General features: G+C 54.5%; 5 protein-coding genes across 16 annotated transcripts in view; 2 read left to right on the top strand and 3 right to left on the bottom strand.

The window, feature by feature from the left end:
• The window catches only part of Axin1 (axin 1), a 50,527-nt gene extending 48,220 nt beyond the window's left edge, over positions 1-2,307 (top strand). For all 4 annotated transcript variants that reach the window (XM_021637189.2, XM_021637187.2, XM_021637186.2 and 1 more), the window contains 2 exons: positions 570-737; positions 1,440-2,307. In XM_021637189.2, coding sequence (XP_021492864.1) covers positions 570-737; positions 1,440-1,566 — 295 coding nt within the window. In that variant the 3' untranslated portion in view covers positions 1,567-2,307. The remainder of the gene's footprint in view (positions 1-569; positions 738-1,439) is intronic.
• Positions 2,308-2,484: 177 nt separating this feature from the next.
• Positions 2,485-5,682, bottom strand: Pdia2 (protein disulfide isomerase family A member 2). The gene is made up of 11 exons (XM_021637143.2): positions 5,463-5,682; positions 4,623-4,829; positions 4,387-4,520; positions 4,169-4,306; positions 3,985-4,101; positions 3,724-3,849; positions 3,449-3,646; positions 3,238-3,358; positions 2,971-3,152; positions 2,698-2,862; positions 2,485-2,612 (listed from the first exon to the last, which is right to left on the bottom strand). Exons 1-11 carry the CDS (start codon positions 5,668-5,670, stop codon positions 2,568-2,570), a joined length of 1,641 nt encoding a protein of 546 aa, XP_021492818.1. The 5' UTR covers positions 5,671-5,682; the 3' UTR covers positions 2,485-2,567.
• A 136-nt stretch (positions 5,683-5,818) lies between these two features.
• On the bottom strand, positions 5,819-7,832 carry Arhgdig (Rho GDP dissociation inhibitor gamma). 2 transcript variants are annotated; one of them, XM_021637141.2, is made up of 6 exons: positions 7,692-7,832; positions 6,836-7,015; positions 6,660-6,743; positions 6,388-6,464; positions 6,249-6,312; positions 5,819-6,171 (listed from the first exon to the last, which is right to left on the bottom strand). In XM_021637141.2, exons 1-6 carry the CDS (start codon positions 7,762-7,764, stop codon positions 5,972-5,974), a joined length of 678 nt encoding a protein of 225 aa, XP_021492816.1. In that variant the 5' UTR covers positions 7,765-7,832; the 3' UTR covers positions 5,819-5,971. The 2 variants fall into 2 exon arrangements, with proteins under 2 accessions (XP_021492816.1, XP_021492817.1); XM_021637142.2 differs by having other exon boundaries at positions 6,406-6,464.
• A 1,772-nt stretch (positions 7,833-9,604) lies between these two features.
• Positions 9,605-18,329, top strand: Rgs11 (regulator of G protein signaling 11). 5 transcript variants are annotated; one of them, XM_060363918.1, is made up of 17 exons: positions 9,659-9,785; positions 10,039-10,135; positions 10,205-10,255; positions 10,321-10,427; positions 11,131-11,182; positions 11,288-11,346; positions 11,678-11,754; positions 11,931-12,012; positions 12,564-12,632; positions 14,442-14,465; positions 14,548-14,609; positions 14,696-14,809; positions 14,908-15,023; positions 15,219-15,306; positions 15,385-15,523; positions 17,351-17,433; positions 17,521-18,329. In XM_060363918.1, the coding sequence occupies exons 1-17, from the start codon at positions 9,717-9,719 to the stop codon at positions 17,630-17,632; spliced, it is 1,401 nt and encodes a 466-aa protein (XP_060219901.1). In that variant the 5' UTR covers positions 9,659-9,716; the 3' UTR covers positions 17,633-18,329. The 5 variants fall into 5 exon arrangements, with proteins under 5 accessions (XP_060219900.1, XP_060219901.1, XP_060219899.1 ...); XM_060363916.1 differs by having other exon boundaries at positions 9,680-9,785; positions 10,019-10,135; XM_060363917.1 differs by lacking the exons at positions 17,351-17,433; positions 17,521-18,329 and having other exon boundaries at positions 9,605-9,785; positions 10,019-10,135; positions 15,385-15,689.
• A 1,068-nt stretch (positions 18,330-19,397) lies between these two features.
• Fam234a (family with sequence similarity 234 member A) overlaps positions 19,398-27,272 on the bottom strand; it is a 36,688-nt gene continuing 28,813 nt past the window's right edge. For 2 of the 4 annotated variants that reach the window (XM_060363912.1, XM_060363913.1), the window contains 10 exons: positions 24,696-24,812; positions 24,220-24,411; positions 23,349-23,479; positions 22,777-22,909; positions 22,387-22,516; positions 21,866-22,006; positions 21,474-21,549; positions 21,128-21,283; positions 20,572-20,674; positions 19,398-20,477 (listed from right to left, as the gene is read on the bottom strand). In XM_060363912.1, the coding sequence (XP_060219895.1) occupies positions 20,269-20,477; positions 20,572-20,674; positions 21,128-21,283; positions 21,474-21,549; positions 21,866-22,006; positions 22,387-22,516; positions 22,777-22,909; positions 23,349-23,479; positions 24,220-24,411; positions 24,696-24,812 (1,388 nt within the window). In that variant the 3' untranslated portion in view covers positions 19,398-20,268. Of the gene's footprint in view, positions 20,478-20,571; positions 20,675-21,127; positions 21,284-21,473; positions 21,550-21,865; positions 22,007-22,386; positions 22,517-22,776; positions 22,910-23,348; positions 23,480-24,219; positions 24,412-24,695; positions 24,813-24,941; positions 26,478-27,272 lie in introns of those variants that run through there. The other 2 variants (XM_021629633.2, XM_060363914.1) reach the window with 2 other exon arrangements.

Genomic DNA, 27,272 nt, shown 5'->3' with positions numbered 1-27,272 from the left:
AAGGCCCAAGAACCTGGACCATTTCATAGCCAGAATGTCCCACTGTGGCCATGGTTGAAGTCAGCTGTCGAAGCTTCTGAGTGATTGAAAGATACAGGAACACAGGAACATTGCCTGTTATCCAGACTCAGAACAGCTACACAGAACTTTGAGGGACCTGAGCAAGAAACAGCTCAGGCCTCCAAGTCTGCTTTGCAGATCCTGGCCATCCTGGTCCTAGAAAACTTCCCTTCCAGATATATGCAGCTCCAATTGAATGTCTGTGTTTGAAGGAAATTTTGGAGGTGGGACTTGGTGTGCCAAGGGCCTGGCCTGTTCATGGTCTGGTAGAAAGTACTGCTCTTAGAGCTAGACCTGTAGTTCATTTCCCAGTGAGTGGTTCACACAGGACTGGCACCCATATTTTGTGGAGGTGGGTGGCAGGGACTGTGAATACCACATTGGTGAGTGAGGTGCTAACCCTGGGGTGTGTTGTCTTCTGCCGGTAGATGGTGCCTTTGAAGTACTCTCTGTGACCCCGGCCTGAGCCCACAACTGACCATTCTTTTTTTTTTTTTTTTTTTTACCAGGACAAAATCGCAGAGAAAGGCAGGTGGTGGGAGTGTGCCACCATGTGACAGCATCGTTGTGGCCTACTATTTCTGTGGGGAACCCATCCCCTACCGCACCCTGGTGAGGGGCCGTGCTGTCACCCTCGGCCAGTTCAAGGAGCTGCTAACCAAGAAGGGGAGCTACAGGTAAGAGAGGCTGCATCCCGAGAGCGTACTTGCCCAGTATGCTATTGGTTTGGTGTAGAAGGAAACAGCTTTCCGTCCCATTTCTCTTTCATCTTCCCCTCTACCCTACTTCTCTCAGCCACGGACACTGCTCACTGCAGTTTGGTGGTATCAGGACACTGCCTCAAAGCTGGACTGGCTTTGTTCTAGCCTTAGACTTCTCTTCCTCCATGCCAGCTAACTCAGAAACTTCAGTAGAAAGATTACTGATAGCCGAGTGACATAAGAACCTGTCAACCCTACCAGAGTCAGCCCATGTGGATGACAGAGCTGGGATCCCAAGACTTCTGCCTCTCTATGAATAAGCCTATCAAGATTGGATCTCCCAGGGTTTTTTGTTTGTTTTTTGGGGGGACGGGGTTTTTCTGTATAGCCTTGGCTGTCCAGGACTCACTTTGTAGACCAGGCTGGCCTCGAACTCACAGATATCCGCCTGCCTCTCCTTCCCCAAGTGCTAGGATTATAGGCGTGTGACATGACACCTAGCTAGTGGTGCCAGTTTATCTCAGGTGTTGCTGCTGCCCAGCAGGCACCAGCCAGGAGCCCAGCTCACTGTCTGGGGGAAGCCTGCACTCCAGGGTGGTAGGACTTCTGGAGGGTCAAGGACAGGCATTCCTCTCGGAACTGGCTTTTCTCATTGTCTCTACAATTTTCTGCTCCTAGATACTACTTTAAGAAAGTGAGTGACGAGTTTGACTGTGGTGTGGTATTTGAGGAAGTGCGGGAGGACGAGGCAGTCTTGCCTGTCTTTGAAGAGAAGATCATTGGCAAGGTGGAAAAGGTGGACTGAGCACTGGGCAACATACCCAGAGCACACCATCACTAAGGTGCACTGTCATCAACCAGGTGGACAGCCTTGTCCTCAGGAGCCTGGTGTGGGGAACAGCACAAGTTTGTGTCAAAAGCTCTTCCTAGGGGGTGATGGTGGGGGCCTCAGGTGTCTGCCATACCTCTATCCCTCTGGGTCTGGGAACGTGTGGGGAGGGGCTCGTCCTACTGAGTGGTTCCATGAGTTTCTCTGCTTTGCTTTTCAAAAGGAAAGCCCCACTTATCCCCACACCACCCCCTGAAGCAATACCAGGAGCCATCTCATGACCCTCAGCAGCTCTTGCTTCTGAATGCAGACTGACCCGGGATACCTTTCCCTGGGCTTGTATCCCAGTGTCCTCTTCTCCCTCTGGGAGCTATCCTCTGCACCTGGTTGGGCTCAGGTCCAGGAGCAGGGGATCCTGTGGGGGCCTCTGTATATTGTACATGTCACTGAGTGCCTTCAGCATAGCTGTCTCTTGCCTGCCACTGTGTGAATCTGGCGGCTGAGTACCTCAGGCCCCTTTGCCTGTCTCCAGCCACCAGCTTGATTCAGCAGAGGGGTGGGGGTCTGGTCCCTTCTAAGTGTCCATGTAAATATGTACATTTCTCAGGCCAGGGCCAGCAGGGGGTACCCTGAGCCCATTTTTCATGCGATGACTTGTACAATTATCTTTTCAAAGGTACTTGGATAATAATGAAATAAAACCATTTTTGAACCTCCCTTTGGTGTGTGATATACTATCTTCTGCCAGTGGCTATGCAGCCCTCAAGCCAAGCAGTGAAGGAGATGAGGTTGCCTTTGAAGGTGTTACCCATTCTTGCCCAGGCAAGCCCCAAAGGCCAGGAGTACACCAGAAGGGTTAGGTCCCATGAGTCCCTGTTCATGAACCACACCAAGTCTGGAACAACGTCTTTATTCATAGTGCACAGTTCCCTCCAGCACCTGAGGACACCACTTCCTGGAATGCAGTGTCCAGATGGCTACAGCTCCTCCTTGGGCCCCAAGGTGGAATTGGCTTGTGCTTCCTAGAAAGAACCACACAAGCCCAGCTCAAACCCTCTGCTAGGCGAGAACCTGTTTAGTGGCTGGTATCCTGAACGGAGTACCTACTGAGGCAGAGATTGAAGGCCCCTTGGGCTCCTCTTTGGGCTCCTCCTTGGGCTCCTCCTTGGGCTCCTCCTTGGGCTCCTCCTTGGGCTCCTCAGGCAGGTCACCTCCGCTGTCCAAGAACTTGGAGAATGTCTCTAGGTCCCTGGTACTTTTGTAATCTATAACCTGAGGAGAAAGAAAATGACCTGAGGACATGCTCCCCAGCCACAGCCTGTCTCCAGCATGAGCCAGCTATGAAGAATAGTCCACTCCCACACACATCCATCCCTTCACCTTTCGGTCCGGCCCAGCAGGGAAGAACTTGAGTGTGGGATAGCCATGCACAGTGAAGGCCTCCAGCTCATTAGCCGTGGCATCCAGCTCAGCAATGACAATGTCCTCACGATCCCTGTACTTCTCTGCCAGGGCCTCCCAGGCTGGAGCCATCTCCCTGCAGTGGCTGCACCATGGGGCATCTGTAGGAGGGATCAGCTTGGCTGGTTGGACCTGACCCCCACCCCACCAACCAGCCACCTCCCTTCCCCTCCCCCCAGCACTCACAGAACTTGACAAACACATTCTTGGTTTCATCAAAGGCCACCTGCTCAAAATTCTTGCTCACAAGAATCTTGACTGGCCGCTGGTCCCAGTCAGGGGGTATCTCCTGGCTCAGGAGATATGGCTGGGGAAGCAAGCATGCCTTCACTGGGGTCATGCGTAGGGGCCAGGGCCCTAGGATTGCTGTTCTTCCTCCCCTCTATGAGCTACAGACCTTGATTTCCCCATGGAAGACTGCCTGGCAGAAGGTAGCCACAGAAAGGGCAGTGATGGGTGCCACCCCTGTAGGCGCGTACTTCTTTTTGGTCTCAATGTTGATCAGGCGCAGGGTGGGGGCTTCCTCAGTCTTGAGACCAAAGTAATTCAGTACATGGCTGTTGTCAGCAGCCACATCCACCATCACGAACAACACCTACCACAGGTCATACCAAGTTGGGGTCTCCCTCAGTCCTACCATCCTACCACTCCTCCCTACTGTGTCCCCAGTACCTGCCCCCGGAACTGGGGAGCTGCCTCCCTGAAGGCTGTCAGCAGCTCCCGGTGTTCAGCTAGTGTCTGGTTCACAAACAGCAGCAGGTGGTTGAGGATCTTGGCTGCAAAGATCTTAGGTGATGTCTGGAAGAGTAGGAAACACGTGACTTCTGTGGGGCCTCTATTTGAGGGTTCCCAGGCCAAGGTCCCTCTATCCCAACCAAGCCTCCCACCTCCTAAGGGTCCCTTTACTTCACTGTGACCTGCAGCTGTACTTGCCTGGCTGTTGAACTCTGTGACCAGGTGCATGCTGTGTGTGATGAGGAAGCGGGACAGGTTCCCCAGGTCCAGGCCAGTCTCCTTGTCTACCGGGAAGTCGGCCCGACCCTCGTCAAACTGGACACCAACAAGGTTAGCAGGAGCTATGACCCTGAGCCCAACCCTGTTCTTAGTCCCAACTTACCTTCTTGAAGAGAACCACAGTATCCTCGGCAAGGCCAAACTTCTGAAAGACCTGTGGCTGGTCAGTTAAGCCAAAGGTCATGTCTAGAGCATCCTTGGCCAAGGCCAGGAAAGTTGCCACATCCTCTTCCTGCAGATCCTACAGGCCCAGCCCAATGAGAATGGTGGGTGCCAGCCGCCAGCACTATTCCCACAGCCTGTCCACCCCTCCTTTTTTACCTTAAAGAAGCCAATGACCACCAAATCCCATTTGTCTATCAGTGCCTGGACATCTTCCTCACTCTCCAGACGTGTGGCACTGGAGCCCACTCGCCGCCTCAGCCACTCAGCAATGCTCTCAGCCTTCTTGGGCCCTGTAGAGAGGTCCCTATTTCAGACGGGACTTGCCCCATCCCTAGGCCACACCCACTCCACACCTGTGAACTTGCCCACCCCAGGCCACACCCACCTCATACCTAAGTATTCTTCTGGGTTTGTGCGGTTTCCATTCCGGAAGAACTTGAGTGTAGGGTACCCTACCACGCCAAACTCCTTGGTCAGCTCTGGTTCTGCAGGCCCATCCACCTTGGCCAGGGTGACAGCAGCTGATTCAGCCGCCAGCAGGGCAGCAGCCTTGCTGTACTCGGGAGCTAGTGCCTTGCAGTGACCACACCATGGGGCATCTGGGGGATGAGGCCGTGAGTGCACCAGTCCTCAACAATCCCAGCTGCAGCCCAGGTCCAACAGGGAGCATGTTCTGTCCACATCCTCTCTCAGGCCCATACTCGAAATTGATCACAACCACACCTGGTTGCCAGACACCAGATAACCCTCAAGTCCCGGGCACAAAGAGGTTTGGGAAAATTTGAGAAGAATCTTGCATCTTCTCTCCAGGGCCACATGTAGCTGCTTTCTGAAACCCACCAGCTAAGAATGCTTTGGCATTTGTAAAGGATTTAAAGAAACCATAGACCCATATGCCACAGGAACCTGCTTGGGGCATCCGGCCTAGATGCTTTGCCTTCACAGAAGGATCAGTGATCAGCCCTTTAGGATAGAGGCCCCAAAGGTAGTAACATCAGTATGTGGCCATGGCTGACAAGGCAGGGGTGTTACGTGCGTACACATGTCCTGGGTGCCCACTGCCCTACCACCACCCCTTCCCACTCACGCACCACCACCAAGCCCAGCTCAATATCAGGGCTTCCTGTCCAGGCACCCTCTCAGGGATGCTGGGATTCAGGGGGCAGAAATCTAGGAAGAAGCCTGAACCCCTCTACCACAATGGTTCCCAGCCCACTGGCCCAAGCACTCACAAAACTCCACCATCAGGGCTGAATGCTCCTGTAATGCCAGGCTCAGGGTGCGGTTGCTCAAGACCAAGATCCCATCCTCCTTGGGGGCTTCTTCCCCAGTGGACTCCTCAGGGAGCGCCTCTGAGGGAACCTCGAGCTCCTGTCCCTGTCCCCATGGGCCTGAGACACCCAGCAGGAGCAGCAACACTGGCAGGAGCCGATCGTCCATGGTGTGCTGGGCCCTGAAGGCTGGAGCAGATAAAGAGATCGGGGACCAAGCAGCACCGGCCACGTAGCACCTGGCTGGGTCTCAGGAAAGATAAAGCCTCAAAGGCCCCTCAGGGGCGGAGACAGGCAGAAAGAGGCAACACGAGGGCAGCGAGACAGGGTAACATTTAATAGGCACCAGGCAGGGGGCAGGACACAGCAGAGAGTGGGGACATCTGGTCACCAACTGGGAGGTCTAGGGAATAAATGCTTGCAGGTCACTGCAACCGACAGAGATTGGGAACGCAGGCCCCAAGTGGGGTTCAGTCCTTCCAGTCCTGGCTGACCTGGAGGCACCACTCCCAGGACAGGTGGTTCAGCCTATCGTCATCAGTGAAGAGGGACCTGACAACGTAGAGGCCACGTGCCAATGCGCCCCTTGGTGCTTCCTCCACTGTCGTCACAAATTCATACTCCTGGGCTCTGGGGCCATAGCTGCCCACCATGAAGATGGCCTTGTCCACTGTGGGAAGGAAGGTCATTAGGAGCCACCCTCCACCCACCTCCCACAGCCTCAGGCTGCCCTCCGTTATGCCTCACCACGTAGTCCCCGGCGATAGGTGTGGTGCAGACATTTGAGGCCACTGACAATCTCCTTGTTGACCTGGGCAAAGGAGAATGATTAGGGTCTTCTCTGGAAGGCTGGGACATGTCCAGCCCGTCCTGCAGCTACCCTCACCTTGAAGGTGATCTTCACCTTGTATTCAATGCCCTCCTTCAGGACAAACACCTGGTTTTTCAGTGCATCTAGGTCTCCTGTTAGGGAAATGATGGGTACGCTCTAAATTACCAGCATGTAGAAGACCCAGCCCCAGCAACATGTATGTAGGAATTGGAGATGCCCATGAAGTCTGGGGCAATGCACCTAAGGAACTAGGATTCAGCATGGGGTCCTAGGATGGTCTTCATCCAAAGATAGGTTGTAGTCTGCAGGGCGGGGGGGGGGGTTACCTGTAAGGTCCATGATGATAGGCCCTGGCGCCTGCTCCGTCAGCAGCGTCAGCCTAGTCACCTGCACGTTGGGCAGGCTGGGGTCTGAGGAGAAACAGCATCCACGGGGTGCCGTGCTGACCCCACCTTCCCCTCCCCCTGCTTGCAGCCCTCCACATCCAGGCCCCAGGCCATACCCATAATGGGTGGCAGAGGCCCCAGCAGCGCCTGCTTGTACTTGACCAAGCTCACGTCCTCAGGGTCCAGCTGCCAGATTGCCAGCATGCTCTTCTTCCCGGGGGCCTGGTACTCTGGTACAGTTTCATCCAGCACCTCATCTGTTGGGGTTGGCTCCCCATCCTTGTCAGCCAAGAGGACTGGGAGTAGGGGAAGTTGTGTAAGCCCCGGCCACCTGCTGACCCCAACATTCCAGGACCCACACTCTCACCAGTTATCCCTCCCACTGCCCAGTAGAACTAAAGAAGACAGAGGAGCTGTCATGGACACACAGTGGGCCCCCAAGTCCCTGGAAGTCCCTAGGCTTGGCCTCTTCAGGAGGGGCTCTCGTGACTGGAAGAGGTCCCTAAGAGACCCTGGAGAGATCAGTTTGTTTCTGGTCAGCTTACAGGCCACTGCTGAAGAGTAGTAGCCCTGGGGCACCCCAGAGGCTCCCCAGCTCTGTGCTCTTCCCATATGTTCTAGATCCCTCCGATAGTCCCCAAAACTAGGGTCTCCATAGCTCCTTTGGACGTCTCGGGACAAGGGTCTCACTGAGATGCTGCCCACTGCCCTCCAACCTTAGGCTTGCCTCTCACCGGAAGGAGCCCCAGCCCCACCTACGGGAGAGGCCGCAGCCTCCCGGCTGGACACACTCCTTTCCTCCCGGCTCCCTTCCCCAGAAGCGTCTGCGTGGACTGAAGTCTCACGCCCGGCCAGAATACACGCCACGAGGTCCCCACGCGCCCCAAAGTTGCCGCGGGGACTGACCCCCAACCGCGCCGCTCCCTTGCTGCCCCCCGGCGCACGTGGCCGCCGCCCGGCCCGGCCGCTCACCTCGGGCGCACAGCGCCAGCCGGAGCAGCTCCAGCAGCTGCGCCCCCAGCTCGCACGCGTCCAGGCCCAGCATGATAGCCGCGGCCCGCCGCGGAGCCGCCGCCCGCTCGGCTCAGCCCCGGCGCGACTGCGGTGAGCTCATCCCGGCCGGGAGCGCCCCCCGCGCCCAGCGCCGCGCCCGCGCCGCGCGCCCCCAGCCGCTCCGCGGACCCCGCGCAGCCCGCAGAGACGCGCGTGTCGTCCGCACCGCGCCGGAACCCGGTCGTCCCTGCCGCGCCCGGCGCCTGGACGGGTCGCCAGGGACCCAGGGCCGCCCCCACACACAACGGGGAGTCGGGTCCTCCGGGATCCCCTGGGCGGGGCGTGCTGGCCAGGGACGCCAACTAGAACAGGTGCGACGCCCCCACGTCCCTGGACTCCCATTATCAGCAAGCCGCGCAGGGCACACCTGGGGCCCTGTGGCCCTCCACCTGCTCCCTCCCTCTTGTCTGGGCAAAGGGGACTCCTGGGGCCTATCAACCTCCAGCTGGGCCACACCCTGTTGGCTCTGGGTACCCACACACTGAAGTGCAATCTGGACCACACAGACTCAATGATCCCTTAAAGCTTATTGGTGCAGACTGTAATGTGTGTGTGTGTAGGGGGGAATGTACCTAGGACGCAGACAATTCTGCAGGTTCCTAGGACTGGGAAAAGAAGGGATACTGAAGAAACAGAAAGTGGGTGCGGAGGGATTTTATAATCTTGACTTCCAGAGGAGACCTGGGGATATTGGTTAGCCAAGGCAGGTGGCTGGTGAGCTGGGCCGTCAGCTGAGGATGGCAGGACCAAAGGCCTGGATCTGAGGAAGGAAGTTGTGCAAAGCAGTGTCTTACATTTCTGAGCGTATGCAGGGAGCAGACCCACCTTTGCTGTGAAGCAGGCCAGCCATCAGTGCTGAGGCATTGGGCTAGTGACCAGTTCCCCACTACCCTTCCAAAGCAAGATCCTGCAAGGAGGCCCGGCATTCCAGGGAGGGCCATCCCTGCCTGCCGTGGTGGTGGTGGGGGGGAGGGTTTGTAATGTTAGACGCTAAATTTACTCGTCCTTTGCTGGGACGAGGTTGCCCGCAGCCTGCAGCCTCCATAGATGCCTACTCATCTAGGGAGGACAGCTGGCCAGAGGCCAGCCCGACCTTGCCTTTTGGTGAAGTACGGGGTGGAGAAAAAGCCTGGGATCTGTGGTTGATGTGCCCTGTCTGGAGAGGGCACCCTTCCAGCCCCTCTGACCCATTGGAATACTCAAATGCCATGTTGAAGTTTCCTGGTCTCAGTAAGTCCAATTGTACCTCCCCCTTCTGCTCGCTGGCATTCCTTGGTGGGGTAGAGAAATAGGACACACTCTCTTCAGGAAAGAAGACACAACCCGCCTGTGCCTTTTATAAGTGGATCAGTGACCCTGCCAGGTGAGGCCTATGTCATACAAACCCTATGGCTCTCTACGGGCCACACATGGTGTCGTGTATGTGAAAGGATACTGATACTCTTGGACCAGCCAAACTACAGCCTTGACCCCACATCCCTCATTCTGCTCGTCCCTGTGCTCCTTGGGGGCCCACGAATGGCGTAGTGGCTATCAAGATCTTAAACTACTGCTTCCAACCTGACCCACCCGGGCGCGGGCTCCTCTGCTGGAGTCCTCCATCCCTTCTAGGCCTCATCCTTTCTTACTGTCTCCACTCTGAAAGAGACCTGTCCTATTCCAGAGCTTCGGTGACAGGTGACAGGTCCGTCCCATCTCTAAGACCAAGCCCTGCATCAAGGAATTTGCCAGACTAAGACAGGCTCCTCTGACTGGCAGGCATCTGAGGTTTCAGGCTCCCTCCCCCCCCACACCCCACCCCCCACACTGCAGGCTATCCCAAGTCACAGCCTGTGATGGCTCAAGTGACTCGGTGGTGCGGGAACCTGGGCTCCGCAGCTCACACGGTTAACCTTGGCGGGCGGGGCCGGCGTGGGGCGGGGCGTCTTCTCTCGGACATCCGCCATGGCCACGGCTACGGGCTGCACACCCCATGGCTGGTGCTCCCGCATGCAGAGGCCACATCTCAGCAAGGTGGGCCCTCAGCCTGTGGGCGTTAGGGTTGGGGCCGGCGAGGGGGCGTGGAACGTGGCAGGTGAGGGGAGTGAACAGCATTGGGGACAGTCAGGAAAGCACCGGGAGTTCATCATGACTGCACTGGGTGGCCCGGGTCCCGGCCTTTACTGGCTCAGTCTGTTATCCTCTCGCGGTGACCTGGGGACCTTGGGGACAAGAGCGCAGGATCTGAATTGCTGCCCCCACCCAAGGCCCCCGCGCTCGCTTTCAGATGGAGCGGGTGATCGTGAGTATGCAGGACCCCGACCAGGGCGTGAAAATGCGAAGCCAACGCCTTCTCATCACCGTCATTCCCCACGCGGTAGCGGGTGAGGCTCGTGGACACCCCAGGGGAGCAGGGCGCCGCGGTCTCCGCCCAATCCGCTTCTCCCGTGCAGGCAGAGACATCGTGGAATGGCTGGTCCAGAAGTTCTGCATCTCGGAGGAGGGTGAGAGTCGGCGCGCCGCGGCTTGGGGCGGGGGCTGGCAGAGCGCTCACTCTGCTTCTCCTCAGAAGCCCTGCACCTGGGCACGCTCCTGGTGCAGCACGGCTACATCTACCCACTGCGTGAGTCCCGAGACCTGACGCTCCGGCAGGACGAGACGCCCTACCGGTTTCAGGTCAGGCCTAAGGGTGGCAGGGTGTACCCCGCTTAGGGGAGGGTGGAGCTCACTGGGGTTGGAGCGGGACGTTGTGATGTCACTGGACCGGGCCCGCCCCTCCCCCAAAAGACCTGGACCGAGGCAAGTCAAGGGAGCTTCAACTTTCCCGTGCTGCAGCAGCCACGCAAAAGGCGGTGTGTGTAGAGCATTCAGCTGGGGTCCCAGCAGGTCTCACTCTGGAAGATTATCTGCTGGGTTCGGTGACAGGGTTCCTGCACTTCAGTGTGTGAGACCAGGACACCCCAAACTCAGACTGCAATCACATTTGGATTACCAGGCCCCACTGGCATTCAGCATCAGGGAGGTAGTCCCTTTACAGGACCCCACATTGCAGGTAGAAAGAATGGACAGTGTGTGTGGGGGGTGGGGGTAGCACAAGCCTTTAATCCCAGGACTCAGGAGGCAAAGGCTAGTGGATCTCTGTAAATTCCAGGCCAGCCTGTCCACAGCACCAGAGTGAGTTCCAGACAGCCAGGGCTACATAGAGAAACTCTGCTACAAACCCCCACTCCCCTTCCCCCCCCAAAAAAAAAGAATGGGTAGTGGTCAGTTGGAGCATCTGGATAAGGCTGCCCTGCCAGAGCTGGGAGCTATGAGAGACGGTGTGGGTAACTGGGAGGGAAACGAGGTCTTGGACATCATTTTCCCTGCACAACACAAGACCCCCTACTTCTGGACAAGCACGCTGTGGCCAGCTGCTGAGCTGGACTATGGTGAGTGGGGAGGATGGGGGTCCAGTCTGGGAGCTGGTGGTCCCAGAGCCAGGCCATGGGGTTTGGACAAGGATGGCCCCCCACATCATGTTTCTATCCTTCCAGCCATCTACCTGGCTAAGAAGAACATCCAAAAACAAGGGGCCCTGGTGGACTATGAGAAGGTGGGACATCCAGCAGGCCGAGTCCAGCACAGACTCACCCCTGAGCCAAGAGCATACAGCCTAGGCCTCTAGATAACACCCTCCCTATCCTCCCACCCCTCAGTCTCCCTGGGAAGGCTCCCATACCGACAAGGGAGGCTTAGGGTTCTCAGAAGGAGAAGCAGCCCCTGTTTAAGACCTCATGGGATGAGCTGGTTTCTGAACCAGGTAGACACCCACACACACACCATTAACTCCCCGCAGTGTCCCCGGAAGCTGGGGCCGTTATTCCAGAGCTAGGCCTGTGTGGGGATTACACATTTTACCTACTGGATACTCTGCTGCCCTCCAGGAACATTATGCCCAGCTGCACAAAAAAATCAACCATGCGTGGGATCTGGTGGTGATGCAGGCTCGGGAGCAGCTGCGGTGAGACAGCACACCACGACCAGTGGGGCCTTGGGCTCAAAGTAGTTAGGATGGCGAGCTGCACACTGCAGCCCCAGGGCCAAGGACATCCCGTCACCGGCTCCACTGCCCATGGCCAAGTGTGGGCTGTGCTGTGCCAGGCTCAGCTTCCTCTCACCTCCGCCCACTCCTCCCAGGGCAGCTAAGCAGCGCCGCAAGGGAGACAGGCTGGTCATTTCCTGTCAGGAGCAGATCTACTGGCTGGTGAACAGGCCCCCCGTGAGTCCTCAGGTGGTGAGGGCGGAGGAGGTTCCCCAGCCGGCCTTCACGGGGAGTCTGTGTGCTTGGCTAAAAGGTTCTCTCGAAACTGCTTTCTTAAGCTGTGGGGAAGGTGCACTTGAGGGTCCCGGTGAGTGACAGGTTGTTTTTGTTTTTGATAATGTAGAAATGCCACGAGGCAGCTTCAGACCTGGGACCTGTAGTCCCAGGCCACAGAACAAGCCAGCTTCCCTCTGTCTAAGGGAGACACACAAGAGCCAATGCAGGACTGAGGGTCCCAGGAGGCAAGATGGGGGCCGAGCTCCGCTGTAGCAGAGGGACTGGGTATTGAGGGGAGCAGTGTCTGGGAAACTGAGGTCCTGGCACATGGCTTGAAGGGCTGCTTGCTATCTGAGGGGCTCACAGCTGAGTCAGAGTGGGCAGAAAGGTGGGGTTCAAGACGGCTCAGTTCCTGAGTTCCTTGGAATGTCAGTTCCCACACTGAAGAGTAAAGGGCATTGAAGTCTGTGTGGGTGGAGGCCTTAGCACCCCATCTCCCCATCCTTCTGCAGCCCGGGGCACCTAACATTTTGGAGCAGGGGCCTGAGAGGGGCTCTTACAACTCCAGTCGAGTGCAGATGGTAAGCACACCCTCTTCAGCCCCAGCCCCCTCATTGCTGCTGCTTTAATCCTAACTCTAACACAAGCCGGTCCACTCAGCCCACTTCCGGGTTCTTCGCTCACCCATCCGTTCATCCTTTGAGTCACCTAAATGTACCTGATGCAGCCGCTCCAAGGTCCCTATTTTGTGCTGTGCCTGGTCTCAGCCCCTCTTGCACACCCCCTCCCCCCCGGGCTCCCTTAGTAACTCTTGTCCTCTTTTCTCCCGCCTGCTGCCTTGGGTGCAAGTAAGTCATGGTGGTCTTGGGGTTGAGTGGGAGGCTTTTCCTCTTCCTCCGGGGTGAAACAGCTGCAGAGTTCCTAGGGAGGTGAAGCGATGAGAAGCAAGACCTGGGCCCACCCACAGGCACCTCCTGTCAAAGTCTTTGGTAACCTCCCAACTAGATAGGCTGGGACTCAGCACAGACAGGCCCTAACCAATGCATCAGCAGGCAGCAGTGCCCCGTTACTCATGGAAGTCACTCCCACCTAAGCCCAAATTCTAGGACACATCCTGTTGTCTCACAGCGTCATGCTAACTTCGGCCCCTAGTTTTTTTGTGTACAAAAGCAGAAAGAGCTAGGATGAACTTGGGAAGTCAGAGGTGTCATCCTCCGTGCCCTTCCCTGTGTGGCTAAGGAGTCGGGCATAGTTGGCCACTCTACTGACTGGTTCCTGCCATCCAGCTGTGCAAAGCTGCCCAGAGGGGCTGTGACCCAGTTAAATCAGACTCCCCAGAGCAGGATTTCTCAGTATACGCACTTTGAAAAAGACTTGAAAGGCTGGGTTTGGCTTTAAAGGTTGGCACGTGCTGCTAATTCCAGCACTTGAGAAGCAGGGGCAGGTGGATCTCTGTGAGTTCAAGGCCAGGCTGGTCTACATAGCGAGTTCTAGGACAGCCAAAGAGATTCTGTCTCCAAACAAACAGCCAAGCTTGGTGGCACATACCTTTAGTCCCAGGACCAGGGAGGCAGAGGGAGGTGGATCTGTGCAAGTTCGAGGCCAGCCCAGGTTCCAGGACAGCCAGGACTGTTAAACAGAGAAATCCTGTCTCAAAAGCAAACAAACTAATAAACAAACAACGCTCCCCCACAAAACCCAACCAAACAAGAATACCTTAAGCGCTAAGTATGGTGGCAGACATCTCTAATCATAGCACTTGGGAGGTGAAGGCAGAAAGGTCCTAAATATAACGGTGTCCTCAGCTCCACGGTAAATTCAAGGCCAGCACGAACTGAAGAAAACAGTCTCACCAACAACAAAAATGCTTGAAGCCATCTGAAAATGTGATCGGTTAAGAGCAAGTGAGCAATTTCTAGACAGCGTGGAGAACCTCAGGGTTTTGTGGAACCCTAGAGTGCCCAGATGGGGCTGGAGAGATGGCTCAGCGCTCAAGAACACTGACTGTTCTTCCAGAGGACCGGAAGAACAGTCCCCAGCTCACAACTGTAACTCCGGTTCCAGCGGATCCAACACCCTCACACAGACATGTAATACAGTATACACAGGCAAACATCCAGTCAACACACCAAGGTACATTAAAAAAAAAAAAAAAAGAATTTTTAAAAAGTCAGTAAGAAGTGAGTCTCCAGATGAAGGCTGGCTGTGAGAGGCCTCTCCTAGGGCTAGCGCTAGGAGGAGGGGCCTCTCAGAGTTGGGCTGCAGGTCTAAGCTGTTCTTTGGTACACGCTGGTGGGGCAAGGTCTCAGCCCTGAGAGGTAGCCTAGCAGGCTTTCTTAACGTCAGAAGGCTGCTTTGTAACTCAGGCCACCCGTGTCTTCCAGACCTAGAGCTCGGATTTCTATAAGTGTGAGGTAGGTCTGGGGAACACGGGAAGGGGCACGGGAGGGGCGCTCATCCCCCTCCACAGGTCCTGACTCCCCTTTGCCGTCCTAGATCGAGCGCTTCAAGAAGGCGCTGGGCAGGAACCGGGTGAAGTCCTCTGTCTGCCTCGAGGCGTGAGTGAGATACCCTTCCCAACCCAGACCCTTTATAGGGCCTCTTGTCCCTGAGGCCATCCTGCACTGGCCCCTGGAACCCCCAGGTACCTGAAGTTCAGCAGCCAGCACGGCCCGCACGATCCCATCATGTCAGGGTGCCTGCCCAGCAACCCCTGGATAACAGATGATGTCACCTACTGGGCCATGAATGCACCCAAGTAAGACCTGGGTGTTCGGGTGGCACTGTTGAGCGCCCACCAGACTGGGAGCAGGATCAGCCGCCCACCCTCTCTTGCCTTCAACCCTCCTCTCCCAGCGTGGCTGCCCCCACAAAGCTCCGCGTTGAGCGATGGAGCTTCAGCTTCCGGCAGCTCCTGGATGACCCCGTGGGGCGTGCCCACTTCATGGACTTCCTCCAGAAGGAGTTCAGTGGTGAGAAGGCTACCTGTGTGTGTGTGTGTGTGTGTGTGTGTGTGACTTCCTCCAGAAGGAGTTCAGTGGTGAGAAGGCTACCTGTGTGTGTGTGTGTGTGTGTGTGTGTGTGTGTGTGTGTGTGTGTGTGTGTGTAGACCCTGCCTCAGGGTTTCTCCTGGGAACCCCTAACCCTGACTGCTGCCCCGTCCTCAGCGGAAAACCTCAGCTTCTGGGAGGCGTGTGAGGAGCTGCGCTTCGGCGGCCAGGCCCAGGTCCCTGCCTTGGTGGATGCGGTGTATCAGTAAGTGTGTGGCGGTGGAAGGCGGCTGGCCGTCGCTCAGGCCCAGCGGGAGCCAGCTCTGTACCATCGGTATCTCAGGCAGTTCCTGGCCCCTGGAGCTGCCCGCTGGATCAACATCGACAGCAGGACTATGGAGTGGACCCTGGAGGGGCTGCGCCAGCCACACCGCTACGTCCTGGATGCAGCGCAGCTGCACATCTACATGCTCATGAAGAAGGTGCCTGTGTCGCCGCTGTCACACACCTTCTGCCACTCGCTGCCCTGGTTGCAGTTAACCAGTGTGGTGGTATTCAGACCCCACTGTTGGGGGCTGTCCCTCCCCACCCCGTCCCTTTGTGTACCCTCTGGTCATCTAGCGGCATAGATGGAGTCAATTATCTGGATCCTTAGTATTTGTTCAGAGTTGTTAGTGGGGTTTTTGGTTGGTCTGAGTCAGGGTCTCACTCTGTAATGTCTAACTCCGTATTAATGTCCAGACTGGCCTTTGACCTGTAGGTGATCCTCCTGCCTCAGCCTCCTGATGTTAATACCATAATAAATTCATAGATTTCCTGGGGCATGGTAGCACAAACCTGCCTTTAATCCTGCCATTAGGGAGGCAGAGACATGTAGATCTCTGTGAGTTCAAGGTTAGCCTGGTCTACAAAGTGAGATCCTGTGTTAAAAAAAGAAAAAAAAAAAAAAAAAAAAAAAGGGTTTCAACATATTTAATAAGTTCCAACCCAGGGGCTGGAGAAATGGCTCAGAGGTTAAGAACACTGGCTGTTCTTCCAAAGGTCCTGAGTTCAATTCCCAGCAACCACATGGCTCACAGCCATCTATAGTGAGATCTGATGCACGCAGGCACACATGAAGGCAGAACACTATAAATAAATAAATAAATAAATAATCTAAAAAAACAATTTCAACCCATAGCAATTAATCATCATCAGCGTCACCACTAGAGACAGTCTCCTGTAGTTCAGACTGGCCTGGAATTTGCTAAAAATGACTTTTAACTCTTGAGCCTCCTGTTTCCACACCCAGGGTGCTAGGATTTCAGACATGCATCATCACACCATTTTAAAAAATTGTTTTTTTCACACACACACACACACAAAAATTAAACTGAAAACAACAAAAGCCAGGCATGGTGGCGCACTCCTTTGATACCAGTACTTGGGAGGCAGCAGCAGTGGATCTCCATGAGTTCAAGGCCATCCTGGTCTTACAGAGTGAATTCCAGGATAGCCAGGGCTACTCAGAGAAACCCTGTCTCAAAAACCAGGGGAGGGGGCAGGGCTGAAAGGTGGGTCTCTGCATGTTCCTCAGCTTTGACTGTGAGTTCTCCCACCTGGGCTCAAGCTGACACTCCTGGCCCAGCCATCTTAATGGTCACATTCCATGTCTCCCCAGCCCTTGGTGGCCTCCTGCAGTTGGGTGTGGTTTCTCTTTTATTTATTTTGAGACAGGGTCTCTCCACATAGCTCTGGGTGGCCTGGAACTCATAATGGCTGCCTCTGTATCCTGAGGGCTGGGTCTAAAGGTGTGCATCACTATGTGTGGTTTGTCTAGCTTTTTGTTTTTTTCTACAGAGTGCCCTGCCCTTTAGAGGATTGCCATTTGTTTATTTATTTACTTATTTATTGTCTCACTGTGTAGCCCTGGCTATCCACTAGTTCATACACCTCCTCCCTTTGCCTCCCCAGTGTTGGGGATTACAGATATGAGCCGTTAAGCCTGGCTCCACTGTGTGGTTAGAATTCCACATCCTTGCCCCTCCTCCATAGAGGCAGAGGTACCCCTGCTCCTCAGGCCCGGCTGCAGGTGCTTGGCTCATTCCTCTGTGTGAGCCTGGTGTCTGTTGCCCATGTTTTGCAATCTAGTGACCTCACCAGAGGGGTGTCTGATCTCTGCAGGTCTTGGTTTGGGCTAATGTTAGATAGTTCCCCCCCCCCCCAGCACCTTGTCCCACAGGGCCTGCGAATAAAAGGTGGCCCCAGCAATGCCTGGCTGCACCTGGCTAGGAGGTGAAGAGTCAGAGACTGGACGCTGTCTTTCGCAGGACTCCTATCCGAGGTTCCTGAAGTCTGACTTGTACAAGGGCCTGCTGGAGGAAGCTGTGATCCCGCTGGAGACCAAGCGCTGGTGAGCCAATCCGGTGCCCTATGTCCACTGAGCAGGGAGGACCCTTCAGGGAAAAGACCCGTGCCCTCAGCACTTTCTTGTCCCCAGGGCATTTCCATTCTTGAGGAAGCCTCTACAGTCAAGCCCCAGCCCTGCTCTCCAATCTACCCCTGGGGAGCCAGCAGCAGCCAGCACCCCTGCAGGCGGTGATGGGGAGTAGCCGGATCCTGCCTGTCACCTCACCTTACCATCACCTGCCTGACACCTGTGGGGTCCTGTTCTTCTAATGGATACTGTGCCACGGCACTGGTATCTCCCTGTGTAGAGGGCCCAGTCTTGCTATGAAGCCCCTTTGCCTCCACTAAGTCCTTCCCTGCCTAGAAAGGACTGGCCCGGCTACTGATTCCTAAAGAAAGAGTTTGCTGGCTGAGTCTTGCCAGGACAGAACTTGTTTTAGGAGGTAAAATCAAGGCCCTCAGAGTTTCTGGTGTTCTGTAATCTTCAGTTCAGAACTCGGTGGCTATCTCAACTCTAGAGTGTTAAGTCAGTGACTCATGACTCGTTGGTCTTTGTCCACGCCATCCTATTCATGAGGACTCCTTCACCGTCTAAGTCCCTAATTCTGCTGAGCTAACCAAACCCAGTGGCTTCTTAGACTGCGCCTGCAGGTTCTTCTCACTGATAGACACGGCGTCTTTCCCACCTGTCTTCTGATCAGATCTGTAGAAAGGCGACTCCATGCAGTTATCCTGACTGTAGGGATCCCAGATCCTGTCCAGCTTGTCCTGTGCTGCCAACATTGCTACCCCTACCCCAGAGACAGAAATAAAGGGGCCACCTCCTTTAGCCATAAAGCTCCCAAAAGAGCTGTTCTCCGAATTTCTACAGAAATAAAAGATCCAGACCCTTGCTCAGTATTCCCCGTGTCGTATGAGTGGCTTATGTAAAGGCTGCATGACAAGTGGGCAGCTGTGGTGTGGTTATATAGTCCATCTCTGTGTGTGAAGGGGCCAGGAGAGAAAGCTCCAGGGTGTGTTTCTGGTATAAAAAGAAGCCACTGAGGGAGTCAAGGTGCTTGCTGCCAACCTGCCAACCTGAGTTCAATCCCCAGGACCTACACGGTAGGAAGAAGAGAAGCGATCTCCACAAATTGTCCTTCAGTGTCCACACACACCCTTACTACCATAAAATGTTTTTTTTTAAGTAGCTGTTGTAGGGGGAGCCCGTCCTGTCTAGGCTGCTGAGTGGCCGGCCCTCTCAGGCGTCTGTGGCCTCAGCCTGCACTTGGTCTTTGGAGGAGAAAGATGCATGAGTGTGGCAGACAGCCAGAAACTTTAAAGAAGCTGTGAGTGGACAGGATGCTGCCATCTGTCCAGTGTTCCCCGGAACAGGTATGCCCAACTGTAGGAAGCATGACCCAAAGTAAGCCCTGGGGCCCTGAGAAACTATGGGTAGGCTTCCGGGCCATTAAACCTCTTAATGACCATTAACAGGCCACAGTCCTCAGCAGCCACTAGGTGGCTTGTGGGGGGTGGGGTAGGGAGCAGTCCAGCCTGGCCCTGGGAATGGTGGCTGCCCTTGGACCCTGTACCTCATCCTGTGTGACGGACACTGAGGCTCCTGAACTCTGGAGGCACATTCCCCTCCCCCATTGCCCTTCCTTCTCAGGGCCATGTGTGTGCTGGGTGACCTTCACAGGGTTGAGGACCCGCTTCCTGCCTTGAAAGCCCCCATCCATTAGCCTTAGCCCTCGTGTGGACACCTCAGGCACACCTGTGCATGCTCCAGGCTTTTGTACATGTGCAGTCATGGGAACAAGTTTATGTTTAGCAAACTGCAAAGGGTTCTCAGAAGGACTGATACTCTGAGGCCCTCCAGGCTGCCCTGTGCTGTGACAGCCAGAGCACTGCATAATGGAAGAGAGTATAATGACTTGGAAGAACCACCCTCGTTGTCACAGGTAGAGAGACATCCAGACTGCAGGCTCACGCTGGGCTGCTGGGGCTCTCCCCCATCAGTGCAAATCATTTATTATGGTGGTTTCCATGGTGGCTGTGGTCACGGGACTGCTTTGGCTACAGAGCTAGGGATCTGGTCTGGGCAGGGTTGCTCTGTTGCCCTTGGGCCTCAGGAGCAACAAGGCACAAGGTGAGACCTGCATCAGGTAAGCACCAGAGGGTAGGGAAAGGGAATGCCTGCTGTGCCGGGGGCAGACAGCAGGTCCAGTGTACTGAGGGAAGAGACTGACTCAGTGTGCACTCTGTACATCTCTCATGTGCACCCGTGGGCTCCAGGACGGGCTCCCTTCTGCCCAGTCGGACTCCTCATCGCTCGCTTTCTGGGAGGCACTCCCCTTCTGCTATGGGAAGCAGCTTCTCAGGTTCCAGCTGCGGCCCTGAAGCAACCCAGGGCCCACCACCATCTGAGCTTTATGACCCCTGAGAGGCAGTGCAGACAAGGGAAAAGCCCGGCTGGAGGGAGAGGGCGGACATCGCAGACAGAGCCTAGGGAGCAGTATGCTCTGCAGCAGTGGCTTTTCCAGTGGGAGGGTAAGGAGGCACTAAGTGATGAGCTGCCTACGGGGCTGACTTACCCGTACTGGCCCAGGGAGACCACACGGAGGCTTACTGGCCTTAACCAGATCACATGGGACACACAGTGAGATCTTTGAGGGAGGGCATGGTACAGGCAGGAGGCTGGAGGTGCTCCCTCCAACATCCTTGTATGTGACTGGCAAGGCCATAGCTCCCAGAGGGCCAAGCGGTGAGATCAGCATGAAGGCTGAGGGCAGGGCAACTTCCCAGGAGGCTTTGTTTTCACAGTTGGAGTCTCTGCATGTGCTCCAGCTGACACCACCTACTCACTCCGGTACCGTAGTCGGGAGAACCGGTCGCGGATAGCCTGGTCGCTGTCTGAGCTGCCTTCGCCCAGGTGGACCACTCTACTGCCTGGGACAAGGTCTCGCACTTTGTGTTTGGTCACAGAGACCAGGCCGGGGGTGTCTGAGCTTGCTGGGCCCGTCAGGAGCACATAGGCAGCATGGCGGCTTGGCTCAAATAGGATCGCTGTGGGGGAAAGTCAGTGAGTGCTTCTCAGGACCAGCCAGAGAAAACTAGCAGGGGGAAGACCTGGACCCGGTGCCCGAGCCCGCGTGCTCACCGTCGAATGCCACGATGTTGGCGGACACGTTGGCTAGTTCCAGCAGGACGCCGGGCAGGGTGGGGTGGAACATAAACAGGCTGTGTGGCACGTCCTGGGGCTCCTGAGGTGAGAGCAGCAGGGCATCACACCCGGGGTGCCTGGGCCGCAGTCACATCCCGGTGGGCCCTGTAACTCCCGAAGCCTTCCTGAGCAGCCCTCTGGTTACCCTCAGAAGCCGCTATCAAGTAACCTTGTTTACATCCGTGTTTACCAGGAAGCTAATTCCTGGTCCATGAACACCCATTAGGTCCCTGCTTCCCCCACCGGGACCTAGTCCTCCCTGGTGTCCGTCAGCACCTGCCCTCCTTATCACAGGTCTGTTCCCACCTCCAAGATCCTTCTCCCGTGGCCCCAAAGCCCGGCAGGATCCTCCCCCCTTGGCCTGGCCCCCCTCCCCACTCCACTCAGTGGACTTCTGGTGGTCCAGCCCCTGGCAGCTTCCAGGGAGATCTGGGTCTGGCCCCTCTGGCCCTAGATCCCAACATGGGATATTCTTTGAGCGTGTGACCTGTACCATCTCATTAGTGCTCACAAGGTCATGGAGGCCCCAGAAGAAGAAGGCTGAGCGGTGGTCTGCAGTCATCAGGCTTGTGGATGGTGGGCCCCCAGGCAGGCTTGGGAGGGACTGGCTCCACAAGAGAGATCCAGTACTGAGGTCCAGAAGCCGGATCTGGGGAGGGAGGAAACACTTTGGCAGACAGCCTCAGCTTACATAGACATGTGCAGCCTAGCCTAAATGGCTCTCTGAACCATCTCCCCATCTGAGGGCAGCGTTCTCAGGTTCAGCATTGTCTGCATTCATAGTTTGTCATCGGCCATGGACAAGGAAAACTCCTAATCCATGGAGGAGTCCAGCCTACCTGTCTGTCAGTGCTGGTTCCATTTTCAATGACCACAGCCAAGGTGTCTGGTTTGTAGTGGCCAAGGATGGGCTTTCTGGAAGGATGAAGGAAGATGACCTCTCAAAAGGTCTGGTACAGGGATCTGAGATGAAGTTCCCATGGCTGCATGCTCCCGGGTTAGGATGGGGCTACCTACACCTGGACCCAGCATGAGGGGCTGGTCCCTGTGACCAGTAGTTTCGGCAGCCCCTTCAGGGATAAAGGACAGATCCCAGCAGAGGCAAGAGGTCTCCAGCAGAAGGACACAGGCCTTCAGGCCCACCGTCCATCACCCCTGCCAGCTAGCAGGACAGGCTGAGGTCCTGAGCAGGGGTGTCTTCCCACTCAAGCTCAGGAGCAACTGAACATACCTCAGAACCTGAGTTGCATCAAGGGTCCACCTGGGCACCAGGTCCTGTCCATCCAGCAACATACAGGCCTCCGAGCTCACAAGCAGCAAGTCCTGGCCAGCTTTCCCTGGGACGTTCATCAGGTAGCGAACTGCTCCAGTGCTAGACAAGGAGTGGGGGCAGGCATATGTGGTCTTCAGGATGAAAGACAGGCCTTTTTGGGACTGCTTCCCTCAGGCCCCCACAGTATAGCCCTATGCCACTCAGTTCCCGGGCTTGAAAGTATAGACAACAGGCTGTTTATGGAACAAGGATGGTCTACCCATTTGATATTTTTCTTTACTCCTGGGGGATGAGAGCCAGGGGCTCAGACATGCTGGGCCACCCAGCCTTCTCAATTCTTTCTCTGCTTTTGCTTGCCCATGTCTCATTTCTGAGTGATGTACTTAAATGATGACCTCACGGTACTTCGAGGCCCTAGCCCAGCTGGCCTGTGCTTCACACAAGGCCTTCCCTAACCGAGGCCTGTGTGTCAGACAAACCTGTGCAGAAGCCTCCGGTGGGCGGAGCGATTGAGCTTGTTCTCCCAGTAGGAGTCCTCCTTAAACTGGCTTTCTTTCCCAGTCACCTTCTCATAGAGACTCTTCACAGAGAAGCCACAGAGAGCACTTGCTATTCAAAACAAAGAGGAACTCAGTCACCATGGGGACCAGGTGCACCCATCAGCCCCGCTTCTGGAACCATGGTGTGCCACACCTGTCCTAGCCCTTGGGCTTCCTGACTGTTAAGTATCACTCAGGAATTCATGAACAGGAGTGGCCGCAAGGTGGTCACGTTTCTTTGCATGCTTCTTTCTCTAGCCCTGAACCCATGATCAGCCTAGCAAGACTTCAGGAGAGAAGCCCATCTTGAGACTGTGGCATCCAACATACCACAGGGCAGGAGAACATAGTGAGCACCCGTTTTGGTCACGTGAAGGAGGGCGACACCGTCTGTATCCACACCAAGGTTGCTTCTGTGACCAATCTGGTACCCGGTGCTGCCTGAATAGATAGCTCCACTGACCTGCAGTGACAAAGGGCAACAGGGGGAGGTAGAAGCCGCTCCCTGGAGGGCGAGGAGAACTTTAGGAAGCTGTAGAGGAGACGGTAGTCAACACTCTTTGGGTTGGGAGAAAAAGTGCTTAGATGAGAGTGACCAACAGGGAGCTTGTGTGACTGTGTTGTACAGCCTGCCTGGGAGGCATGGCAGCTGTGGGTCCAAAGCTCACACCAACTCACACATAGGCCATGTGCATTCTGCCACTCATGGGAAAGGCTAGCAAAGCTGCCTGCAGAGGTGGAGCCTCCCAGCATGGTGCATGTGTGGACCTCAGGATAGAGAGTCCTGGGAGGACCCCTGCTGGGTGATCACACAACCTCTCTCTAGGGAGAAGTGGATGAGGAAGCAGAGAAGGGACTAGGAGGTAAGTGGGCCTGGGGGACTTGAGAACTGTGCTGATTACCTCCTGTCCCTCCCGGGTGAGGACTAGTAGGTCTGGGGTACCATCACCGTTGACGTCAGGCACCTGAAGCAGAGGGCTCAGGATGGACGCATTCCCACCAAAGCTGCTGGAATGGCTCCATAGGGTTTCCCCTAAAACCAAAGACACAGAGCTCCAAATCCTCTTCTTGACAAATAAATGGTACTCACATGAGGGCATCCATCCTCGGGACCTTGAGGCCGCTTAGAGACAGGACTGTGTCCGAGCGGCCTGAAATCCTTGTTGAGGAGCAAACACAACTAGGCAGCCTCTTGAAAAAGCTGCTGGGTACAGCAGCCCGTGCCTGTAATCTCAGCATCTGGAAGGTCTACTGCAAGTGGAGGGATAGTCTGGGCTACATCCTAAGTTCCAGGTCAGTCTGGGCTGCACATCGTGAGCTTGCAAAAAACTAAAACAAGAGCCTCAGTGGTTAAGGCACTTGCCATGCAAATGTAAAGACCAGAGTTCGGATCCCTACAAACCCACATGAAAGTTGGGTGGGTGTACCTTTCTCCCTCTGGCCTAGGTCAAGGCTCAGAGACTTGCTCTAGGAGAAGGGGAGCACCAGTAGGCTTAGTCCAAGCCCCCAGGAGCCAAGGCCCTCCACATGATCCCTATTACCTCCTGGTAGGTGACACCAGTCGTTTCTGCTAGCTTCCATAGCAAGATGCAAACTGTGGTTGCAAAGGCACAACTGCAATATGGCGGGGCAGCTGAAAGCGTTGACAGCATTGGCTTCCGAGTGGTCGCACCCTCACTTTGAGGGATTCCTACCCAGTCAGCAACCCTCGGGGGAGGGCCAAGGCTGACCCCTCCAGTGAGAACCATCAAGAACCTTTGCCACATGGCTGACCTGTGAACAAGCTGACTGCGATGAAAGAACCCAGTCCTCCCACAAGGATACAGGCAGAAGACAACTCATTGTCTGATGGTGGTGGCATGGCACACTTCGCAAGGGTGACATCTTGGGCCACAGGCCTCTCCCAGAGCACGCTGCCATTGGCCCCTGACACAGCAGCCATGAAGGCACAGGGAGTGGAAAAGCCTGAAGGGTAGAGGTGGCAGGCACTTGGTTAGTCTCAGACTGTGTTCTTCCCCTTCCCGTCTTCCTATTCTGTGCCTATTTTCCTCTATTATCCCCTGAGCCCTGAGCCTCTTGGGGCACTGGTGTTGGTCCCAGGTGGAGTAAGGGAGCTGATAGTATTGCCTAGCCTATTCTATTAGGGAAAAAAAAAAAAAAAAAAAAAAAGATGGAGGCCCCAAATGAGAAGGTGAGCCGGGACAAAGCTCCCTCTTCCCATGCAACCAACGTGTTAGAACAGGAATTACCTTCATCAGCACAGGATCTGGTGAAATTGTTACTGCCGTTGGTGTTTTTATAAAGAAAGAGAACGTCCTGGATCTTGTCCTTGTTTATGTCTCTCATAGCCAGAAAGTCATACGTGACTGAAAAAGAAAGCCACAAATTATGTTCCGTGGGGGATGCCTGTCATGCTCTGAGTGGCCTGGTGTTCCGACTGTACAGTCTGTCACTGTGAGGTCCCCTGCCCCCAATAAGAGCAGGATCTTCCTTACCAGAACAAGCCGTTTCTTCGGAGGCAGGCAGGTCTCTCTAAGTCTGAGGCCAGCCTAGCTACATAGACAGTTCCAGGTTGGCCAGGGCTACAGAGAATGACCCTGCCTCCAAACAAATACGTAAATAAAGTGGAATCAATCTGAACATCTGTGCAGAAGAGAATCCTCGAAGGCCAGCATGGGATCCCCACAGCCATGCTCCATCCTTGCGAGGCCTGGTGCTTCCTTTCATTCAAGGGCTCATCTGATGAGCTCTCATAGAAACAAACATGCAAAGGGTGAGGGAGAAAAATGGATCAGATCCTAACAGTTAAAACTGCGATATACAGGCCAGGCAGTGGTGGTGCGCACCTTTAATCCCAGCACTTGGGAGGCAAAGGCAGGAGGATATCCGTGAGTTTTAGGCCAGCCTGGTCTACAGAGATAGTTCCAGGACAACCGGGGCCACTCAAAGAAACCCTATCTCAAAAAAACCAAAGGGGAAAAAAGAAAGAAAGAAAGAAAGAAAGAAAGAAAGAAAGAAAGAAAGAAAGAAAGAAAGAAAGAAAGAAAATACTGCAAAGAAACACAGGGAAGGAATGATATCTAAAACACAGATGACAAAAGGAAAAGGTTAACTGGATTTCATCAAAATAGAAACTCCTGTGAGCTAAAGGACACACAGGACAATGTATGGTAGGAAGAAAATTCAGAAATCGTATACAGGATTAGCAATCAGTACCCAACATATAAAGACCCACCAACAATAAAGCAATCAGTGAGTTAGAGAGCAGGCAAAGGATTTCAGAGTCATTTCTCCTAAAATGTACAAGTGATGAACAGACCTTAAGAAGATGCTTAATGCCACTATTATTAGCTAAGTGCAGCTTTCTGCACTCAGAAGTGGAGGCAGGAGGTTTAGGACGAGTTCACGTCCTTAGTTATATAACAAGTTAGAGGCCAGTCCAGGCAACATTCTAGGCCAGCAACAGTTTCATAGACAGATCCTGCCTAAAGCTCAGTGGCTGGAGTAATAACAGCTTAACAAGTGCAGCTAAACATACTGTTGCTCTTGTAGAGGACCTGGGTTTAGTTCCCAGCATCCACATGGTGACTCACAACTGTGTTACTCCAATTCCAGGGGCTCCAATGCCCTCTTAGAATATGTATGGGCACCGGGCATGCATGTGTAAACATCATATACATAAAATAAATCTGAAAAAAAAATTAACCCTCCCCCGCCCACCAAATAAAGCCAGGCAGTGGTAGCACAGGCCTTTGATCAACCACTCAGGAGGCAGAGGCCACCCTGGTCTTCAGAGGGAGTTGAGGACAGATACAGTAACACAGAGAAACCTTATTTTGAAAAACCAAAAACAAACCAGGCGTGTTACACATCTTTAATCCCAGCATTAGGGAGGCAGAGGCAGGCTGTGAGTTCAAGGACAGCCTGGCTACAAAAAAAATAAAGTCCAGGACAGCCAAGTCTACACAGAGAAATCCTGTTTCAAAAAACAAAACAAACAAACAAAAAACCCCATACACAAACAGAAAAAAAAAGAAAAATAGATAGATAAATAAATAGATAAATAAAACCAAAACCAAAATAGCTGGAGATGTAGCCTAGTTTTTAGAGTATTTGCTTTGCACATAGACAGACAGACGGACAGACACAGTATATCCAGCATTACATAAATTGGGCATAGAGACCCAAAACAAGGAAGAAAAAAAAAAAACATAAGGAGAGACTGCCTCAAATTCATCAGGATGTATACTTGGAAAGCAAAAATGAAGACAAGCTTCAGCAGACTGGAACCCTTGTGCTCTGATGGTGGGGGCAACGAGCCCAAATTAAATTCATTAAAAAGTCCCTTTACAACAAAAGTAAAGTGAATAGTTGGAAATATATTTACTAAAAGAGTGGAACCGGGCTGTAGCTCAGTTGGTAGAGGGATTTCCTAGCATTCATGAAGCCCTGGGTTCAGTGTCCTATGTCGCATGGAGCCAGATGTGGTAAGCCCACTCCTGTAATCCCAGCAGTCAGGGTGTGAGGCAGGAATTCAAGGCCAGCCTCGCTACACAGTATATCTGAAGCCATCCTGAGGTAAGTGAGAACTTGTCTCTAAATAAAAAAAGAAGGCTTTTCAGTGGTTTTCATAAAGGCTAATTTCCTGGGACGGAAATAAAGTGTGACTGGGCCAGCTTCCCATCTGGAGCCCTCAGGACGTCCAGCCGCCCAGCTCCCCACAGCGGGTGATGCCGTATCTAATCGCTCAGGCGGTTGTGTCTCATTCAACTGTTTCCATTAGGTAGACTAGTCTGCCTTTGCCTACGTACCTGGCCAGGACAGTG

This window comes from Meriones unguiculatus, chromosome 11 (assembly GCF_030254825.1).
Source record: "Meriones unguiculatus strain TT.TT164.6M chromosome 11, Bangor_MerUng_6.1, whole genome shotgun sequence".
NCBI classification, from domain to species: Eukaryota; Metazoa; Chordata; class Mammalia; order Rodentia; family Muridae; genus Meriones; species Meriones unguiculatus.
The sequence above is the reverse complement of the archived record's forward strand: the minus strand, read 5'-3'. Positions and strand labels throughout refer to the sequence as shown.